The following is a 22,628-nucleotide window of genomic DNA, read 5'->3' as shown; positions in this document are numbered from 1 at the left end:
TCAAGTTGGACCACTGCCTAGCTCTCGTGTAGCGACAGGGGTAGCCTGGAAGTAAGATGGCACCTTGGCGCACTTATTGTAATTTATGTCAAAATGCGGCAGTCATTTAAAATGGGGTTGGATAGTTTGAATTTTGCTGCATCATGTGCCTCGGGGGAAAAAATTAAAATAAAATGCAAGCCAGCGCCTAACGAGTTTACCAACACGTCGACATCTACGACTTCGTAAACTGCATTTTTTGTCGGAAAGTAAATAAAGAACTGTCTGCACAAACACACATTGTACATTCAAAACAGAGCGTAAAACACGCGTGGACTTTCATGAAACGACAAATATAAACAACCAGAGCAATGTGATTAAATGTGTGATCTGAGACAAAAGATTTGAAATCTGTAAAGCAACTTTTTTTTCTCATTATGTCTGCGTTTAATGAGTCAGTGATCTGTGTGGGTGGTAGGTTGTAATGATAGAAGGATGTCCCCGCAGCTATCCGGAGGTCTTTGGTTAAAACGACTGACCCGACCACAATAGATAAGCCTCCATCTTGCTCTGAATATCAATACGCTGCGTACAGTAGAGAGTAGAGCAGTAGTCCTGAGTATTGGCTCATCAATCCCACTGATAACCCTGGCAGGATTAAGTCTACAGACCACTGTAATCAACTAACAGCCTCATTATGGGACATTATGGTATGGATCCAAAGATCAATGCATAGCTCCCATGTACATACAGCAGAATATACTATTAAACATAAGACAGAGATGAATTGATTAGTAATGTGAGCTCAGCACTATTCTTTTTTTAATGTTTTTTACATGGGAGCTTTTATAATGATCATTTTAGCAGAGTAATTAGGGCTGGGCAACATTTATCATTTTCTCTGATACATATCTGCAGCTGGCAAATTGCAATCAGATACAGTGGGTATCTAATCTGTGATCTCAAATCAAATTAGGTCTATTTAGACAACCTTGGGAATGGGGTGATGAAACCCTGACAGAAATTAGGGGCAGGAAATTCAATTGTGACACGACGGTTATCATTAAAGATACATGGATAACGGAGTGTGTGGCTTTCACGTTGAACACGATGACCTGCATTTACAACAATACGGATCGTTAAAATAAAAAAAGTGCATTATTGTTTTTTTGAGGAAAAAGTAACTATTAATATTTGAATATGGAGAAATGGCTCCAGTGTCACCGGATCTCCGTCCTATAAGCCTTTGGCCGAATCTAAGACGACAAGACCTTAAGATGCTGCTTTTCTAATTATAGCTGCAGGTGGTATTTTGGAGCTGCTAGGTAATGGCAGAACCCACAGGGACAGTGGAGAATTCATCAGTGCTTATTATTAATCATCCCCCCAGCAGTGTGATGAGAGACTGGAGCTTCTATACCCACTGGACCACTCAATGTCATTCCAAATATGGGTGGAAAATTACACACAACAGCCTTCCTTCAAAATGGACTCAGAGGAGAAGTGGACTGGAATTTTTTAAGCCCCACACAGGTGCAAAAAAAAAAAAAAAAAAGCATGTACAAGCATGGATGGACGCATGTATAAATGACCACACACATTCATGCTTCATACACACGTGCACACTGTCGTTCACTTATATACACCTGTCAACATCACAACATCACCTTCTACAGATGAGCACACTAACAACTGCCAAATAGCCAACCAATGCATAAATCCATCTTTGGTCGGACTGCGCGCTTTCTCCAAAGAGATGCAGTGTAAGCGCGCCACAGGAAGTGTGTGTGAAGTTAACAGCACAGGGCCCCCTGTTTTAAAAAGCCTCCAGAGACCTGTTAGCTGGACTGCTCATTTCAATGTGTCTGTCTCTGGGTTGGGAGAAGGCTTGGGCTGGCCTCTTTACAAGGCACACACTGTCATACAACACCACCCCCCAACCCCACCCACCACTACGAGCTCTTAGCCGTACGTCCATCTCAGAGACTTAACTAGACACTTTATGCTTACGTCGCTTTTCTGTCTTTTTTGTTGAAACGGCACAGCTTGGTTGAGTTAACATTTACATACACACATCCATACACTTCTCTCTGCTTCAAATGACACACACCTTAGTAACGTCTCATATTAGATCTCTAAATGTTTTGGAAGTGGGCAATTTTCCATAAAATATTATTTACGATTTTTAGTTATTATACAGCACTTAAAAAGGTCTAAAATAAAAATGCTAGAAAATACTTTTACTGAACAAATTTCTTCTGCTTTTCCAGTGCAACATATTAAAGTGTGATTCCATTGTTTAACAGTTGAACAGCGTCTTCTTATCCTGCTCTGTATCTCTTTCTATTTCACCCTCTGCACGGTATCACCACAGCTGCAGAGCAATCCTCCACACAACACCTTCAAATGTAAAAGAGTAATGACAGGGAGATGGAGAGAATTGACCCCAATCAGGTGTGTGTGTGTGTGTGTGTGTGTGTGTGTGTGTGTGTGTGTGTGTGTGTGTGTATAGGAAGAGTGGCAGAGTTGTGATGAATGGGGGGGTAAGGCCACAGTGCTATGATGCCGCTGCAGCCACCAGCAGGACCACTGGGGTTGTGCTGTGGATGGAGGAAGGGTGTCGAGTTAGAATGGGGGATGGAAGAGGTGGCGTCGGGTGGGAGCCTGCAGGACATGCTTCATTTTGCTACACCAAACACATACAGATGCAGACACACAGAAACACATCGTCATCTATTGTATTGCCCCCGACCGAACTGACTGCAGGCTTTCAGCTGCCTCCAAAAAGTACACACACACACACACACACACACACACACACACACAAATACACTCTAGCATGAAAATTCCCCATCAAACGAAAAGGACAGCACGCATCATTACAAACCCGCGGCGTTGTCCCCCATGCACCCCAAAGCGTGGCCCTCTGACCTCGTCTCCCACTGCTCCTTTGGCAAACTGTCAAAGGCATCATTCACCGTGAAAAGACACGAGAGACACTTGACTCCTTTACTCTGCTGGTGACTGACTTTCACAACTCCTGCCCCCCAACCACCACCTCCTACACCCCCCCACCCGCTGCAGTTCATTCACCCTCAACTTGCTCCGACTGAGAAGAATAGAGACAATACAACATGGATATGAAGAAAGAAAATGTTAAAAGAGATTGAAAACGGAGCATCAGTTTGGGATTAGTTAGCGGGTTCTCCAAACAATTCATTAAAATCAACACTAAATAACCAACAGAAGGGAATAATATCATCAAGTCTGTCTGAGAGGGAATGATCTCAAAGTGTGGGCTAAAATAAGAATCTAAATGACTTTCTAGATGAGGGAGACGCAGAGACTACATGCAAATTAGTCTTTCAAAAGTGTCCCGGTCAAAGGTTTTCTCTGCCGCCGGTGGGTCTGTGGTTGGAGCGTCTGTATCTGTGTGTGAGCCTCCAAATAGTGCCGAGTTAGGAGGCCCTCTGGTGGATACAGCGCTGCCATGACACACACACACACACACACTACCCAAAACTGGTCCGTACGATGCTCCAACGCACACATTCTTTCCCTTTCTCGGTCTATCTCTCTTTTTCTCACTGACACACACACTTTTACACACACACACACACATACACACTTTAACTCTCTCACATGGCCTCACATCGCTGCGACGAGCTCTCTATAAATACAAGTTAAAATGCCAATACAAAAAAATATTATTTTTCAAAAACAACTAAAAACAGTGACTGCTAAAACATTTCCATCACTCAGCTTCAGGCAGAACATGCTGACGACAAACTACCAACAACACAAACAGCCGATTAAATAAACAATGGTGTTTCTTTTCTTCTCCCTGTGTACTGAAAAACACAAACAATACAAAAAGAATAAATAATATTTCATTTGCCTCCTGTCTATGTGGAAACAAACCCAGCGCTGCCTGAGCAGAGAGCAGAGCAGAGTGGGAGAGCGAGGGGGAAACAGAGTGAGAGAGAGAGAGAGCGGCAGAGAGACGAGACGGGGGAGAAACACAACTTACCTGCTGTTGTTGCAGATGCAGCAGCTCGACTGTGCTTACTTCGCTGCTCGTGTCACCAGCGCTTGATCTCCCATCTCTACTGCCAGCCTCTAATTGGCTGCTGCTTAGGGTGCTCATTCCATTTTGACTCATTGAACTGTTGCTTATTGTCTCTGTGGCCGACTCCTGCATCATCATGATTTAAAACCTAGAAGTGATTAAGAGGCACCGGTTAGGGCTCTTCTTCTTACAATTCCCCCCTTTTTCCCTCCTTTTTTTTTTTTTTTTTACGCTTCCATTATCAAGCCCTCAGTCCCCCTCTGCAAATTAAAGCATTTAAAGAAGAGGGAGGGGGGAAAGGAGAAGGGGGGATGCAGGAGGAGCAATTATGCATTCATTGTGTAAATGAAGCAATACAAAGAGATGCACGTCCTGGTACTATTTAAAATGGGAGGGGTGCCTAGATGTGGCAAACGTTTTTTATCCGTAAAATTTGGGCATAAATCTAAGCATCTGGCTTTAATAAGGAAGTTCATTTTTTATGTTGTTGATATTTACAACAAAAAAAACATTTGTAGGAAATTAAGATAGAAATATGCTTGAACAAATATGCTCAAATGAGCACATGCTTAATATCTCCCTCACAGACAGAAAAAAGAAGCACAGGCTCTCCTAAAATATTTGCCGTCTTGAATCTGAATGAAGTTGCCTAATGACGCAAAGCTAATCATGCAAAATTAAAATTTGGTGGCGGGGAGGAGGAGGCACCAAATCACATGGTGCAGGGCTGGTGATGAACACTATAATGGGTATGTCATCTGTGCTGTGGCTAAATAAAGCCCCCCCCCCGCCGCCCTTCTTTAATAAAACCTTATATTCATTTATATAAAAGAAAATTAAATAATCGCTTCTCTCAACGGGACACAATTAAACCAAGCTGCAATCAAACTTTGTGGTGGAAGATCTACAACGCAAGAACAACAGTTTTAACAATAAATATAGGTTATTGAATTAATTCTCTCGGCATCTATTAGATATGGAAAACTGGTGAAAGAGAGAGAAAAGGAAAAAAATCTATCACGAATATCACTAATGATTGTGCTAAAAACAGCATAAATTATGCATATTACCTCCTCTCTCTCCAGTAATAAATGTTTTATCATTTCCCCCTGCATTTAATGCTCTGTACCTTCGCTGGGAGCCCCACCAACATCAATAGACCTTCTCACAATAAATAAAAGACCCAACAAAAGGCTAAATGCGCTCCAAAATCATGGAATTTTCGCAGCCTCTATTTGGAAAATAATTACTTTTAATAACATTTTAAATTTGAGACAATTAATATTTTAAAAAGGATAAAAATAATTACTATAACAACTTTTACTACCTTATGGAGGAAGTTTGCTTTCAAAGGCCCTGCAGCCCTGTAGCACGTCATTACTTCTATTTCTATTTTAACAGCGGGTTTTTTCCACCTTCATATTTAAAAACACATATTTTTACATCTTTAAAAAAATAACCAAAAATGTGCAAGAGCAAGCCAATGCCAGATAACCCACATCCATGCAACAAAAGAGGTACGAATGATGATTATGATTGTGTGTGTGTGTGTGTGTGTGTGTGTGTGTGTGTGTGTGTGTGCATAGGTTTTTTTGTGCCCAGCCCACATGGGTACCGCGTGTATTCTTTGGCCAGTAAATACCGTTTTAATAGAAGTGTGTACACGTCCTTCCTTTTGTGTGTGTGTGTGTGTGTGTGTGTGTGTGTGTGTGTGTGTGTGTGTGTGTGTGTGTGTGTGTGTTTGACGAGGGGCAGATACAGGACAGGCCTTAAAGGATGTCCACAGCCAGGATAAACAGGATCCAGGCAGGGAGAACAAACAGGGCTGAGCTGTTACACAGAGCAGGGCGACAGCTGCCCGGGACACAAGTAAATAGGGAAGAGGCCAGGACAAGGCGTGCTTGTGAACAAACAGGCCCCTGTTAAACACCACGCCGCTCACTACTGATGGAGAGAGACACAGAAAAAAAGAGAGAGAGAGAGAGAGAGGGTGGGGGGTGATGGAGAGAGACAGATGAAAAGAATGAGAGTGAAAGAGAGAGAAAAGGAAAGTGAGTGGGAGGGAGGGAGGGAGGGAGGGAGGAAGGTGGTGGTGGTGGAGGGGGGGGGGGGGAGACTGGCACAATGTGACATCCAATCCGGTGATGAATCTCAGCATAAGAAACTCAAGGCTGCAGCCGAGATCAGCCGGCTAATAAGTATTCAAATTAGGCATAAATTTTACATGCCCAATGTTTAAAATATTCAGAGAAAGACTGTCTGATTGCCTTTACTACAATTTTATGAACATTCTAATGGAGCTAGGATCTCTCTCCCCCCCCCCCCCCCCCCCCCACACCTTTCTTTCTTGGACCAGCGATGGGTGTTCAGAAAACTTGAAGATATATGAGACAAGGAAATAAGGATTTTTAATAACATCTGAATGCAATGCAAACTATAGCGGAAGTCCAAGGAAAATTGCTACTTTGATATTAACAAACCAATGAAATGTGCTTTTAATGTGCTTACTGAAGGGATACAATTAAGAAAAGAGGACATCATAGCTTGAATAAAAAAAAAGAATCAGGAAGCATAATTTGTATTTAACATACAAACAATAAAAGCCCCACACTTAGCTTAATCTCAGTGCCATAATCTTCTCATCCTCCTCCAAAATAAAAATCTGTGCAATATGTCTAACTGCAACATAATGATAATGCAGATATATGCAAAGTATATTCACAGAGATCAGATGGTCCTTTAACCTTAATGACAGCAGTGAGATAAATTAATTAGCCATCTAAAGGCGGCATTCAAATCTGCCAATTAGAATGTCAATTAGAAACACAGCCAGGCTGCAATGATGAGCGGGCTACTGAGCTGATCTGTGGGGGTGATGGAACTGACACACACACACACACACACACACACACACACACACACACACACACACACACACACACACAGACACACACACTCAAGAGAGACAGATAGTGACAATACTCGGCACCTGAGGGTGTGACTATATTCATGCGTGTATCTACATTTGTGTGTCTACCACAGGTCCACCATGCCCTGTACTCTCTCCCTGAGGGATACCAGCCCTGACCCCGGCTCAGCCTGTCCTAAACCAACTGGGTCGGAAGGAGCCGCGCCACCCCCAGCTACAATATCAGCTAGGGCCCTCGCTGTGATCTGCGGCGGTGCAAGGCAGCTTTAATGCCGCGTGAGTGAGGCTGCCGGCTTGCCTGCACGCGTGTTTGACATCACATAAATTGCCGGTGTCCTGCGTTTCAACACACCCACTATTTGATGCCATTTCTTCAAGCCATAATCTTCCAATGATGGAGAACCTAGACCACTTATTATCGTGATCGGAAACAGAGAGGAAGGCCGTTATTGCCGCGGTAATATGCTGGCGAGTCTGTAGATGTATGGCTTTAGGAAGGAAGATGATAGTGATACTAAGTGTTTAGGTTGTGGGGTGGCGGAGAGATAGCGAGGGACAGAGATAACTCTGCACTCTCCAAATGTTCTGTCGTCAACGTTCTCTGATGGCTCCAACATTTCTATTAGAAGGTGGAGTCTCAATAGGAAGAAAGCCATTTCCTGATGAAGCAAAGATAGACACACAGACACTTTATTTGCAAAAGCTTCAGACCAACTCCAGCTTTTGTCTCATTCCTTGTGCAACCATAGCCTTTGCTTGCTATTCCTCTTCAGCTTGCGCAAATATTTACCCTTGAATCTCGCGCTACGCAAATCTGTCTCTTCCATCAGGTACAGAATCTGAGAAAAGGGTCCTGACGACGAATTTGGCCCAGAGATTGGGAGAATTTCTCCTCTTTCTTCCCAGAAGTGACACAACAAAAAAGGTGTAAGGAGAATTGAGCCTTTCATTGCCTCATACACACTGACTCTCTCCCTTTGGCACACACACACACTCACACCACACACACACACCTATCATTAAAGGGGAAAGAAGCAGCCCTCCATCTTTGTTTGCGAGCTCTAAAAGCCCTTAATGTAGCCTCATTACCTGGCCTGTCTCCCGCTCTATCATGTGCAGTAAACACACACTATGACACTGGCCATCCATCTAGTGGGAATACGCAGCTGTCTGCTGTGCTCCCAACACTGTCTGGGGAACACTGGGGAATTTAACACACACACACACACACACACACACACACACACACGTTATGTTGTTAAGACACAACGGGCTTGACACTAGTTTTCGTTCAGACTCTCTTGCCTATCCATTTCCAGTGTAAGGATGTTCTCCACTGTGTCTCTATCTAGAACACTGATCCATCTCCTCATTTTATATGCATGAGTTGCAATAAATATTTTCATTAGGATGACAAAAAAATAAAAAAAGTGACCTGTAAATCTGTGATCCCAGACGTCCGTTCACTGTGAGCTCACATTTCAGGTGGCTGGCGTGAATTCTTTTGGTTTGTGAGATCAAAATAAAAGAAATAATAATAATAGAAATTACATTTCACAGTCTGCCGACTCCTCACAGCTCTCTGATCAAGTCGAGATATGGTTACCATTTAAAATAATCACAGATTCTGTGCTTGAGTGAAATTAATTCATCATTGCCATAAGTTACTATGCATACAAAATAAAGAAGTAACTGGGCAAGGGCAAGGGGCTCACATATTCAATACTTCAGATTGCTTAATAAATCAAAATGCCACATATGTGCTGACAAAAAAAAATGGTGCTTAAAAGCGCTGCGTTTCAAAATGATAAATGTAATCTAAGAGCGAATAATGGAGAACAAAAGAAGTTTAAAATAACTTAATCAGACTGCATAACGTCTGCCAGGCACACCATACATTTATGCCTTCAAAGAATCTTTGATTATGATCATATGTTTATTTGTACTTGGGTGTGTACTGTAATCTTTTCTGGTTGCAAGTTGTCACAGCACAGGGAGACCACAAGCGCTTTATTACAGCCTTCAGCTCCAAGCAGGGAGTTTGGAGTCGGAGATGGAAAAACGACCACTTGGAGAGCTACGTTCGACAAAACCCAGTCCCCCGGATTAAGAAAGGCAAGCCAGGCTGCCGTGCCTTAGAATTAAAAGCTTCCTTTTTGGCACTAAAGGGCCACCATAAAAGAGCATTAATGACTACTTCTTATAAACCTGTGTATGGTAATGGTTTCTGCTCTCAGATAGAGGAATTTCAAAAGTGTTTCACCGGTGAATGAAGATTGCTTTTGAAAAAAAAAAAAGAAAAGAAATCATATTTACAAAATCAAGAGTGGGGCCAAATGAAAAGAGATGAATATGAATAATGGACTTTGCTTTTTCCGGGATTAACGTTATTCAAAGCAACAGAATCAAATGTGCTTATCTCCTGTCCAATGAGCCCTACATTGAGTAAAACCTCAGTCATATTTCAATTCTTCATTTGAGCTGACAATAAATCGTAGTTCTGCGATAGGAGACGTTCAGTCAAGAATGTTCAGAACTTAATTCTCTTCTATTTACAATAAGGAGATGAGACGGAATAAGATAAAAGACAGACTATTTGCCACAGTGTGTAAGTGTCCCTGAATGTGAGTGTGAGTGTGTGTCAGAGTGTTTGTGGAGTACAGAAAGGGAAGGAAATGACAAAGCAAACCAGAGGAAAGGGTGTAAAGTGCATGTTCAATTGTACGGTCTGCACAATGTCTTCTTAGAATCAAATGCAAGAGGCACTCATGAATAGTGTGTATGATACTATGTTAATACAAAATCATTTTACATCAATACAACCAGCACTGAAATACGACAACGCAGTTATTGTACATGAGCTATCCAATTACTAGTAATAAAAAAAAAAAAGGGTTTTGGTAGGCCAACATGTAAACGTTAAATTAAAGATCAACAATACATTTTTCAGTAAAAAGATAATATAATTGACAGTTTATCCATTTCCTTTGCTCAACAAAAAGCACCGCTGCAGCAATAAATGCACACTTCTGAAATATATAACTGTAGCGTGGCACGCCCCTCGCAGACGGAGTAAAAAGAGGCGGAGAGAAAGTAGTTTTCTCCTGCATTTAGGCTCGTCCCATATCATTTACATGTTACACATCAGGCGCCTCGTTCTGCTGAAGCAGGAGACAGCGCCGCCGCTGTGGGGCGAGCAAGACAGTGACGAAAGCTGATCAGTCGGCTCTCATTTGCATATTTGCCAATTCCATTAATTAACTCGGCCCACCTAATCAGGACTAATTGACCTATAAAGAGGGGAGGCCTCATTGTCTCGTCCAATCATCTTTACCAAGAGTAGAGGAGGTGCGCTGTGAATGCAGGGTACTTCCGACCCAACTGTATTTATAGAGCTCATGCGTGGAAGTATTCCACTCAGAAAAGATTTTATTCTCTACATGAACCAAAGCAATCAGGACCGAGCTGCTTTGACATGGAGCAAAGGTTGGAAAAAAAAACAAAAAAAAGGAGGAAAATTGACAAATTCTTTACACTGGTCTGGTGCCTTGTCGAGGGGAGAAGAGAAAAATGAGAGGAACTAATGACAGTTGGATGGCCTGACTCTCCGGTCCTCTCCACAGCGCGGCACATCCAGCGGACAGGCGCAGGGAGCAAGCCGCGGCCGGCACAGTTACAGAGACATAGCTCATCGTGACGTTTCCAGTTATTTCTGCTTGATTAGGGCCATTATGTCTCCAGCTCTGATTTATGTTGTCATTCCCCCTCAGCAGTCCTGCATCGATAGATCTTAATGAATTGGTAAATAAGGGTGAAGATTGCAGTTGACAACACCGCAACATTCCTCATTCATACCAGACAAGATTTATGTAACCAATTAGGAGCATAACAGAGGGGGGACCGGTCAGGAGAAAAAATAATCTTTCCACAGGAAAAGGACCAAAGTGTAACCCACGACAAAATAGATAATGGGCAGTCTTTAACACGGGCTTAGTCACACTTCCTCCAAGCCCGGTTGGGGACTTTAAAAACTGCTCGGAAGAAAGGATCACTCTTGCTTCTTACAGGATTAAGAAATTGATTTTCCAAAAATATGCAGAGACTGGTTGACAGTGTGTACTGCCTGACAGCTTCCCATTTTGAAAACACACCCGACTATTCAATCCACATCTGAATAATGTCCAAACCAAAGATTGTGATGGAATCAACAGATTAAACATTGAGCCAACAAAGCACAATTTTTTATAAATCTTGAAATAATAAATTCAAGACGCCACTCTTCCCCCCCCCCCCAACCCGTCACCCCCCAGAACCAATGAAAACGTGTGTGTAGGTGTGTGTGGTGGGGGCTCATAAATCAATTGTTCACTTACTGTTTGATACTAAGAAATAATCATTTGCATTTTTTAATAGTCTTACAATTATTTAATTTCTCTACACTGCGGTGTTAGGAATCTGTTAGCAGACAAATAAAGGCCTCTTTGTCATTTAAAAAAAAATTCAGATAAAAGTGCTGATCATCAATAGCCAGCGACAGACCAGGAAGACCCAAAGGGCAGGAGTGAACAGAGCTGGAAAATTAAAGCAGAGTGATACGGGGAGCCGGCTCCTTTCAGCCTCTCTCCCTTCAAGCACATGCAAATGAGGCCGTGCTGCTTAACTGCATCATTTATGTGGATAATAGCGGCATCATCATTACGGGAACTCAAATTAAATTACATCACAATTAGCATAACAAAGTGATTGGTTAAACTTTCAAAACAAATAACGCGGCTGGGCTAATGAACAGTGTTAATTGGCCAGTGTGCATTCTAAATAAAACATGTAGGTAAACATGTGTTTTAGTTAAACAATTTTTAAATTCATTTCCCCACATATTGTTTTATTTATTTAGACAGACTCGGAAAGAAAAAGGGAGAGAGAAGTCTCAGAACTGAATATTGCCAAGGGGATTTGTAAGCTGTAAAATGTGTAGCATTTAATTTTATTGCGCTAAAGAAGCTATTATATGCCAGACTCTGGAGAACAATGTAAATTATCTGCCTTCAAAATGGAGTTTGGCCAATTCTCCATGTGAACTAATCACATAGCTCATTATGCATTAGGGTATTAAATTATGAAGAGGAGTCCCTTTCGCATTCCTGTACAAAGCCCTATGAAATGTTAATAATATGCCCACAATAGCCCAATACCATGCCTTGCTCACCCTCATCAATATTTAAGTAAACAAATTATCCCACTCGCCTTTGATAAAGATAATTAGTGCTTCACCGATTATCAGTCTCGTGACCTCTCTCCTCTTCAAACTAAACATCTGCTCCAAAGATCTTTTTTTTCCCCCCACAAACCAAACTTAAAGCAAAATCTTTGCCCTCTCAAAACACACATATCTGCAACAGATTAATATTTGATTGTTGTTAGTTTAAGAAAGGTTATGCAGTGGCTGTGCCCTTTTATTCCGTTTAACCACATCTCTGTCCTCTTGATTTTAATGATCAATGATGAGCTTAACATGCGAGAAGCAACATCTGAGAGACAGCACAACAAAAACAAAAGAGCAGAAAACACCACAGTGAGTGAGTCCCCATGCACACAAACACAAAGTCACGACGGTGCACACACACTCACTTGGACGCACGCACACGCACACACACACACACACACTGAGCCATTCATCAGCACTAATTAAGCAGCAGATTAACAGAGCCCGCAGACCAAGGCTGCACGGTTACACAGTGGGACGACCAGCGGGGAAGGCAGGAGACACAGCCCGGCAATAAAACACAACCATTAAACACAGCCGAGAGCCTGGAGTCCACTACGGATAACACAGGATGGATGGGTGGATGATGGATGATGGATGATGGATGATGGATGATGGATGATGGATGGACAGAGTCTGCCTGACTTTTTTTTCTTTCTTTTTTTTTTTTTACCTGAAGGTGAGGAGTGCCAGAGAGCTTGACCAGAGAACAGAATGCTTGCCTCTGCCACTGCCGAGGGTGTCTAGCAGCAACGGCCGCAAGTCGACTGGTGTCACCCCGTGGAGAGGCAACACTATCTGTGTCATCACTTCAGCCGTGTTTATGGGGGATGGCATCATAAACAAGCCATCTCCCCCCCCGCCAGCCGCCACCCAGCCCCCGCCCCAGTTCCCCCCCGCTCCTTCTCTCTCTCTGCTCTCCTCTCCTCTCCCTCTCTTGCCACCTAACCACCACCGTGCCATTCATACACACTTAAATCACCCTCGCCCCATTAAAAAAAAAAGAAAGCCCAGACGCCTCTCCTGACAATTATTCTATCATTTCCAGTTGTCACCGGGGCAATTACCGACCGGGGCACCCTGTGCGGGTCGGACACGCAGGCCCGATAGGAAAGGCTTGAGTTGGGGGAGAGAAGGAAAAGAGTGTGAGAGGGGACAAGCGGAGGGAGAGTGTGTGTGTGAGTGCATATGTGTGTGTACATGGAAGGGGGGGGATAGAGTACAAAATAGAAATTTATGACGGCGGCTTCTTTCTCTCTCTACACTGGAAATAATTAGACCATCATTTCTTATGCCTGCCGCTGATGAAATATATCACAATTACTGGAAAACACTGCTTATCATTTCATTTTATTGGAAATGAGAGACAAGGCAATTATTAGTTAGATCTCCATTTTGCTGTCTTTTAAATTTAGGATATGTCTTTCAAGATCTGATTATCAAGTAAGAAGTTTTCTGTGCATTTGGGTGCAAATGTGTAAGAGAAACGGTGTGTGTAGGTAGTCTGTGTGTGTGGGTGGTTCCTGCGTGTGAATGAGAGAGTGTGTGAGTGTGTGAGGGGGATCTTCACACGCAGAGTGCTGTGACTCCTTGCAGGATGCTCCGGCTCTCCCCTTGCACCTCGGCTGCATGCTTACCAGGCAGCTCGCGCTGCTCTCGCTCTAATCGCACATCTGCTTCTCTGAACACTCTCTGTTTCTCTCTCTCTCTCTCTCTCTCTCTCTCTCTCTCTTGTGTAAGTGCACACACACACGCACACGCACGCACACACGCACGCACGCACACACACACACACACACACACACACTCTTACACACAAACTGCCCGATCGGCTCTCTACTCTGCTCCTCTATGTACCCAGCATCGCTGAGACGCGAGGGAAACGGAGACGGAGGAGAAGGGCTGGAGGAAGCCGCTATGTGAGGTGCGTTTCGCCACAAAAGGTATGAGTGTCTGGCTTTCTTCGAGCACAGTTCACTGCTTTTCTTTTCAGCTCTGATTGTGTGCATGTCAAAGTGTGTGTGTGTGTGTGTGCAGATGTAAAGAGTCTGAATGGGATTAGTGAAGGGCTGAGCGGCAGTCGGTAGCCTCCGCACCGTGCTCCGGCAGAGAGCGTATAGGGCTCTTAAAAACAATTAGCCATATCACATTCATGCGTTACCAAGTAACACGCTATCACAAAGCACCGCTACGACACCACAAGTACACAACCAAACAAAGTCACAAATAGACTGCAAAAGAGGGAGGGAGAGGGAGAGATAAAATGACCTACCTTTAAAACAATGAGTGAGAAATCCACTCTCCCGGGTAAGAAGCATTTGAAGAAGTATTCTCAGAAGCCTGGATGCATTTTCAAAAACGAAGAGAGGGAGGAAATACCACTAGTAGAAATCAAGAGCATCAAAAGTGGGGGAAAAAAAAGTAAAGAGAAACTAGCTGACTGTCAAAGACATCACCTGAGAAGTATTTATAGCGGTATTTACAGTAGTGCGAGGGGAGAGCACCTCTGCCTGGTCACGTCTGAGAGACAGTTGCCGTTTCAGTGCTGCCTAATTAAAACAAGTCAGGCAGCCCCACTGGATTGTTTTGACGCCTGAGGACCAATAGTACACAAAAACCAGTGGCTTGATCGGTGGGGTAGGGGGCTGGTCGCGGGGAGGGGAGGGGAGGGGGCGGAGGGTGGAGAGAGTTGGCAAAGGAATGGTGAGGGGGGTGTTACTGTGTGTGCGTGTGCGTGTGTATAAGGGGGGTTCAGAAGAGGCGTTTTGTAGAGGAATCCGAGAGGGGAGGGAGACCACAAAAGGTTCAGAACTGGGGAGACCTCCACATGCCAAATGCTCCCTCACTTTTTCTTTAGACAAAAATACTAAGATGATGCTTTTTTTTCGAGTCTTTTTCAAATAAGCTACCACCACCACTCTCTACTCTCTCAAATACATTTTTAAGCAATAACAAAAACTAAATTATTCCCAACACAATAAAGAATCTATATTGTTTTGTTTTTTTTCTTATAAAAAAAAAAAAATATTCACAAGCTGACAAACATTTCACAGCTTTCCCCCTCAGCCACAGTCATTAAAAGCTTGGTTTACCACTTGATAAAAGGCCAACGTGTCTGGACAGATGTCTTACATGAGGATTCAGTTATCTAAACAAGTCTCTCCTAATGAATTACTTCAGTATCTCTAACTGGGACCGCAAAAACCGCCGGTCCCCACTGCCTGCTCAGGAAGCCGACGAAAGCTGAAGCGAGCTGAATTAAGGCGGGCTGGATGTGATGTATCAACATGTTTCCCCTGCTGTAAACAATGCACAACAGGCAATGAGCTGGAACATTTAGGGCTAATGGTGTTTGCCAATCCTTAAGTCAATTTTTTTATTCTCTCCCTCTCATTCTCTCCTTTCCTCCTCTCTCTCTCTCTCCCTTGCATGCCACAGATGTTTTTCTTAGTCGCTCCAACAGGCAGGAATCTACTGGCAAGAAGAAAGGCTCGGTCTTCCCCAGGAGAGAGGAGTACAAAGCCCCCAGTCTGCACACAGCAGATGCAGAAAGCCAGTCCATCTGCCACCAGCTCGCTCTGCCACATGGGCCTGAGAGATTTAATACAAGAGGGGACTTTTTTTTTTTCTTTCTTTTCTTTTTGCATCTGCCTACATATGTTTGTGCCATATACATAGAATCAAACACAAACACACTAAATCTGGCAGAGACGCAACTCTAAAATTAAATTCATAGTTATACACTTACAGACACATGCAGGAGTACAGGCAGCCACAGCAAGAGGTTAGTGAGAGTGCAAGAACTTTTATGTTTTAAAAGAGAGGCACCCAGGGCAACTATGACAGATTTATTTAGGTAAAGACGTAGCCCCCTAACGTGATGTAAAGACCACTTGAACTCGCAGCTCTGAGCTGTGCACTGCCATGATTTAACAGGCTCTGAATAGCACGTTATCTCCCGGGCTCCGCTGGAGCATATTTCAGCCATATGATATCATTATTTAGAGACCAACACAGAACCAAAAGATGTAGCATTTTCATTAGTGTCAACTCTCTGAGCTCTCAGGCAGGGAGGGTAAACACTAAACAATCATGGCAGAGTGAGAGAGTGGGAGTTGAAGCAAGCGAGAGAAAAGGAGAGAGAGAGGGATGACAGAACCAGAAGCAAGCAGGAGAGAAAAAAAACAGAGCGACAGAGATAGGCGAAGGGGGCTAACATTAAACAACTGCTGTTAATTGCTCAAAGCATCCACATTATGCCAGTAATTTCTCCCATTTCTCTTTCAGCGTTAAAGGCTTCAGGCTAGGAAGCTCCTTCAGCCCCTTTAATAAACTACTCAGAATCCCTCGCTGGAAAAGACAAACAAGAGGCCCATGGCCCTAGAAACATTCACTACACTGGGGAAATGCTATGCCTATTCCTACACATCTGTGACAATTGTGTGCCTCCACCCTTCAGGTATTTATTCCCCATGTCTCTTCTTCGCGGCGCTTTCCGCTGCCAAGGTCAACGGAGACGAACAGGCCCACCAGCGTCCTGATGTGGTGGCAGCAGAACGGTGAAGGGAGACAGAGAGAGAGAAAAGGGGGGAGAGAGATAGACATGTGTAGTGGGTACAGTGGGGAGGGGGGGTGGGGGTGGCAGCAGCTGGTTACCAACCCTGGCAGGAGCAGCGGCAGCAGCAGTGGGGGAGCGGTGGATCTGTGATGCAGTGCAACGCCACGACAACGATGGCGTCGGTTGTTGCTTCCCGTCTCCCGGCACTGCTATCATTTTCACAGTTTACACACACACACACACACACACACACACACACACACACACACACACACACACACACACACACACACACACACACACACACACACACACACACTACCACTAACTATTAATTTTCAATTAAAGCCACCGTGAAGTGCATTGCCTCCGGGGCATTAGACAAAGTCAAGCGCCCATCACGGCGCGTCTCCCTCGTCATTTGTGACACCAACACTACCAAGCCACCGCAAAGTGCCACGAGGTTCGTCAGTCACAAGCAGCCCGGCCTTCAGCCATGTGAATCACTCCTTATTAACCCTTTAACAACCATCAGCCTAGCACACACTGTAAATGAGAGAAATTAGTAAAAATGTAGAAAAGGAAAAACGTTTAGTGTGTGTGCTAAAAATAAATGAAAGCACGCATGTACCTTTTAGATATACAGTGGAAAGGAGGAGGACAAAGAGAACGATGCAGGGAGACAAAGACGTTGTGTCTTTTCTCTGACTGAGAGTATTTATTGAAGCACAAGTGCCAAGAGCATCAATGATGTTCACTCTGCGTTGGGAGGTTATCCATTTGACTTCCCTCTTCCCTCGTCCATTCGAACATTTAAGAGCTTGTCAGACAAAATGAAGTGATTTTACCGTCTGTTAAAATATGCTCAACGGCCCCTAACAACTCCCACACAGTGATAACCACTGTTTCCAAAGAGTCAAACACCACACATGTGAAACCGAGCACACACATTCATTACTTGTCACACAAATGTTCCACAAGCACAATTCATGAGCCACTTTGTCCTGCCTGCGAATAAATATATAAATACAAATAAAGCATAATGAGGGGGTAGGGCTCTTTCTAGTCCTGGGCAATGTTGATCACACGATAGGTTGCTTATGGCCAGAGAGCAGAGGCCATTACGGACCGGTGATTATATAAGTGGTTGGAAGGCAGCGCCATTTTAATATACTGTACTTAAGCACCAGGGTATCCATGGCAACTTGCCTTCCACCGTGCGTTCAGAAAATCCCTAATGAAATGCCTATTAAGTGGCTGATAATGACAGTGTCCAAATATATTTGCATATGTATTTCACTACAAAAAAAAACTGAGAGCAGTAAATGGAGGTAAAGAGGGGCCTGATTACTGCAATTACAATAATAAATATGGTGTTTGTCCTTTGGAAAATGCATTTCTTTTAGGAAATATACAATTTCTGAATCAGTGAATAAGACAAAGGTTTGGTGATTTTGTCCAAATAACTATTATATACACAAGTTTTGCTTTAAAAAAAAAAAAGCAGTGTGGATGGGTGTGAATTGAGGCCTTATTGCTTTCCTCTGGGAGTCTCCACATGCGACTTCCATTTGCGACTTTGGCTGAGTGCCCAACAGGACATCCCTGAGAGAGTGTTTGCTTGACTCAATATCAACAGCCCGAGTAAGCAGCCGGGGGGTGGGGGTGGGTGGGGGCACACTCTGGCCAAGCCCGGCCTCTGGATCCTATTGAAAATAAACCAGGCTGTACATTCACTGGGCCAGAAATATCAACACGCGCTGCAAGGAGCCACGTATAGCACTCAGCAGCGTTCCGCTGGTGCCTCTCCAAGGCTTAATGATACCTGCACCTCCCCTCCAGCTGCTTCTGCAGACTCCGCTGCTGCACACAGACAGCAGGCGGGCGGGAATTAAAGTATACATTACAGGAGAAAAATAAAAAGAGATCGAAATGACAGAAGTCAGACAGTTCAAGCTGACCGGGCCTCTTGAAACGAAGGAGCTGGTAGACTAGCGACAGACACTCCAGGTTAAATTGGCCCTCGTGCGCCTCCTCTTATTTTCCCCACCACCACAGCTGCCACCAATGCCCAACCCCCCCTTCCTAAAAAAAAATAGCTTTTCTTCAAAAGAGTATTTGAATTAAACGAGTTGCTGAAATCAAAGGCTCGGCTGAGCCGGGTAAATTTAAACAAGCAAGTGCAGCTCACAGCAGTTTACCTGTTATACAGTAGATTGGAATTACATGAAAGAGCAGAGCATGGCAGACAAGTTCCCTTTTTTCACAGTAGTAGATATTATCATATAGTAAAGGCGGTTGCAGTTTAAATTAGATTCCTTCTCAAGGAACACATGCTACAGAGTTGTTTTTAATGTTCCTGGCCACTGAGATGTCATCAAGATGAAGGAACAGCTAAAAAAAAATTAAAAAGTGAGATACAATAGTCGTTTCACACATGAATCTGAAACCCATTTATGACAGTGATCTGCAGTATCTGAGGATCCCACAGCTCCAGCTCTGCCAGAGATTATCATTCCCAGAATCACGGCTATTCAGCTGAATGGCAGCAAGACAAGCTCCACTGGCAGTCTAAAGAGCACAACACCTATGTGTGCTATGCAACAACCAATATCTAAAGGAATCCTGTCAATGCATTTGCAAGTAGCAATGAAAAAGACTTCCATGCGGGATGAAGAATTAAACACTGACCATGAAGTAGATAATGGAGAAAGTTTGTGAGTCCTCTCCAGGATCTATTGAGGCGTGGAGCGTTCGGCTGCAGACTGGACTTTGGAGTCCTCCGATTACCTTCTGACTTACTGCTGACACAGAGGCTATCCATTCATGACTAAAACACCATTCAACTCGACACCAATAACACCAAAAAGAAAAAGAAAAAACCTGATCAAATTAATTCAGGAAAAGGCATTCCAGCAAAGAATAATAAACTCATTAAATGGAAATTTCAAACTCTTCTATTCTGCACACCGCGGATAATTCAAACCTAATTTTTACTAGCCACTAATTTGAGGGCGAAAGGCGGGGGATAGGAATTACATCTGGAGGTAATTCATTGTGTGGAACTGAGCCCAGAGGAGGCTACGATACCCCCCCCCCCCCCCCCAACCCGCCCCCACCAAAAAAAGAGAAAACAGAGAGACAGACAAGACATAGAGAAGGAACTATTTGGGTGAGTGGGACTTCCGGAGCACTGAAACGACACTTTTCACAAACATGTTTTCGTTGTGCTGTCACCAGACACAGGCTGGAGAGGACGTAGGGGCTGCAGGCACAGACAGAGACACTGATAAATAGTTAAAAAATACAAAGAATAATTTAAAAAAGGGAGAAAGTTTCTCAGGGAATGTGGGGCTCCTCCAGACAGCTGCACCGGTTGAGGATTTGGTAAATAGCCAAGGATGTGGAGTTTAAGAAAAAGTGGGTGGGGCTAATTTAGTTTCTACAGTTGGGTGTTGTGCCCGCTCTTAAGTCTCACAGTTTATGAGGACGTCTCCCTCTCAAGTGACCAGCTACATCTGGGCTGCCTAAGTGGGCTGCCTAATAAATGGCACACTTTTCCAATGATGTGCAGTTTCAAAGCGCTGAGTAAAGGGTATCCAGCTGTATCAATTTCACTGTACGGACGCAAACTTAGCGGTTATTTGCGAGGAAGCATTGGTGAGGAGGAGAAGTGAATGTGAATGTGAATGTGAATACATTTGAAAGATTTTTCTTTGATAACACTGATCAAATTGGAAGAATGAAATATAAAGTTTGGGCACAGTGGGAAAAAATCCCTGCAGGAGGACATTAACATGTTATAGAGAAACTCGCCTCCGTCCCTTCCACATCCGAACCCCCTGCTCTCCACTTCCATCCACTGCCACCCCTCCAACACTAAATGTGTTTTCCAAATGAAAATAAACGGAGTCCGACTGGTTTGAGGCAGTCCTACTCTGGAACATGAGATCAAATAAAGGCTTCTGTGGAGGCTGAAAGGAGAAATGAAATGGCTTCTGAGGGGAGATGTACCGAGTAATAAAATTACTCCTTTATATCTTCCTAAACAGCGCGTGTTCCCCTGGAGTGGGTGAGGGATTCACTTTGGTCAAAGACAAGTATGCAAGTGGCAATTTTTCCTTCAGGGAAGATTCCCTGATACACTTCTTGAGACTTTGCGCGCTGCAATTTTCTTGAAAACGAGAAAGTATTTCGGCAACAAGTTAAGCGGAACTTTGGAAGTTTCACTTTGATGATGTGCCGGTACACGCTGTCATTGAAAGGTATGTTCCATTAAATTGGAACAGCAAGATGATTCATAAGCCTACTGCTTTTCAATGAGTTCAAACTAGGCTGAAATGTTCCGATGAACGGTTGTATTTTATACTAAAACATACAGTTGACTTGGAGCCGACCATGATGTCACTACTTGAAATTGGTTAGCTATTCCAGTTATACGAGCACCGTTCCATTTGGCATTGGGGGGAAATGTACAACAAAAGTATGAATCTAACTACTTAAAATCATGCAATTGATTTGTATTCTTAAAAAGCTGGTCACAATAATATTCAGATGGACTTTTTTTGCTACGGCAAAAGGGCTATATTAGAGGAAATGTGCAATTGGAGAGAATACATTATAAGTCATTATACAGTTGCTATTAAACCTTCAGTAAAAATGCTTTAGTACAAGGATTGAGCCACTTATCATACCTACTCACTGCCTTTAAAAGCTGTCCATGTTCAGTACTCTGAGTGGCAAAAAAGCAATCGCTGATGACTTTGAAAATAGAACTAGATGTACAATTTATCAAAACAGAAAAGGGCTGGCTGGCTGCGTTTCAGAGAAGTTGTAACCGTTTGTTCGAAATCATACGACAAAAGGACGACTGCAATTTGTGGAATAAAAAAAGAAAGAAATTAAATTCAGCAACACCATTTAAAAGAAATTATCAAGAGAGTGATTTGAGTTATACTGTCTAAAAACAGCTTTAGGAAATTAATTACCTTTAATTAATTAATAAAATGAGAAAAGTGCATTGTTCAAAAAATGTATTCATGTAGGTAAATATTCACAGTGCGTTGCACGGATCGCAACCTTTTGTCAAAAAATCTGTACCTTTCCAACATGGTTTTAATGTGCTTCTTTTATTGAGGGTAATCTAAGAAAATGATACAACTAATTAAATAAATGACATGTAATTATGTGGTTTACACCGGGTTGATGGTGTTTGTGCTGTTACCATGAATTCATTTCTGTGAGCAAAATATAGAACTTTATTCTCAGTGACAAGCTGTGAGATTGTTGTTTACAAAACATACACAAGTCGAGAGCAGACTCATTAGAGATCTCGTAACACGAGGCCCCGGAAGCAGTGCGTGGAGCGTGCGTCGGCGCTTTAAAACACTTGTCAAGCTACCCATCAAGGCTGACTTTTAATTTACACAAAGTCACCCAATTATACTTGGAGGCAACATTTTCAACACTTTGCGAACTTGGGAAACATCATTAACTTTCTCTCTGTATTGCCTTTTGCCCCCTGTCGAAGTCTGTTGCGGTCTATTCAGGAAGACAAATGGCAAAGGGGATGTTTCTGACAGCTTAAAAGTACCCATCAGCTGCCTGTGAGACATCTCCCTGCACATCCAGCCCCGAACCTCACCAAACAAACAGCAGGCTCCACTTCAAATACATAGCAGGACTATTAGGTAATCTTCTCCTTTGTTCACTCTCTCTGAGCCTTGGTGACTAACCTCAATCTCTCCCGGTTCCACCTCCTGCCTTCAAGCTGACAACACAACACTTAATGCTGCCAGGACTATGGGAGTGCACCGTGATGAATGGCTAG

At 43.3% G+C, this 22,628-nt stretch overlaps 1 protein-coding gene across 1 annotated transcript in view; it reads right to left on the bottom strand.

Moving 5' to 3' along the window:
• foxp2 (forkhead box P2) overlaps positions 1-22,628 on the bottom strand; it is a 97,586-nt gene that overhangs the window by 52,698 nt on the left and 22,260 nt on the right. Inside the window, 1 exon segment of the mRNA XM_029461975.1 lies at positions 4,010-4,196. Coding sequence (XP_029317835.1) covers positions 4,010-4,186 — 177 coding nt within the window. The 5' untranslated portion in view covers positions 4,187-4,196.

The sequence above is a fragment of the Cottoperca gobio genome, chromosome 23 (assembly GCF_900634415.1).
Source record: "Cottoperca gobio chromosome 23, fCotGob3.1, whole genome shotgun sequence".
NCBI classification, from domain to species: Eukaryota; Metazoa; Chordata; class Actinopteri; order Perciformes; family Bovichtidae; genus Cottoperca; species Cottoperca gobio.
The sequence above is the reverse complement of the archived record's forward strand: the minus strand, read 5'-3'. Positions and strand labels throughout refer to the sequence as shown.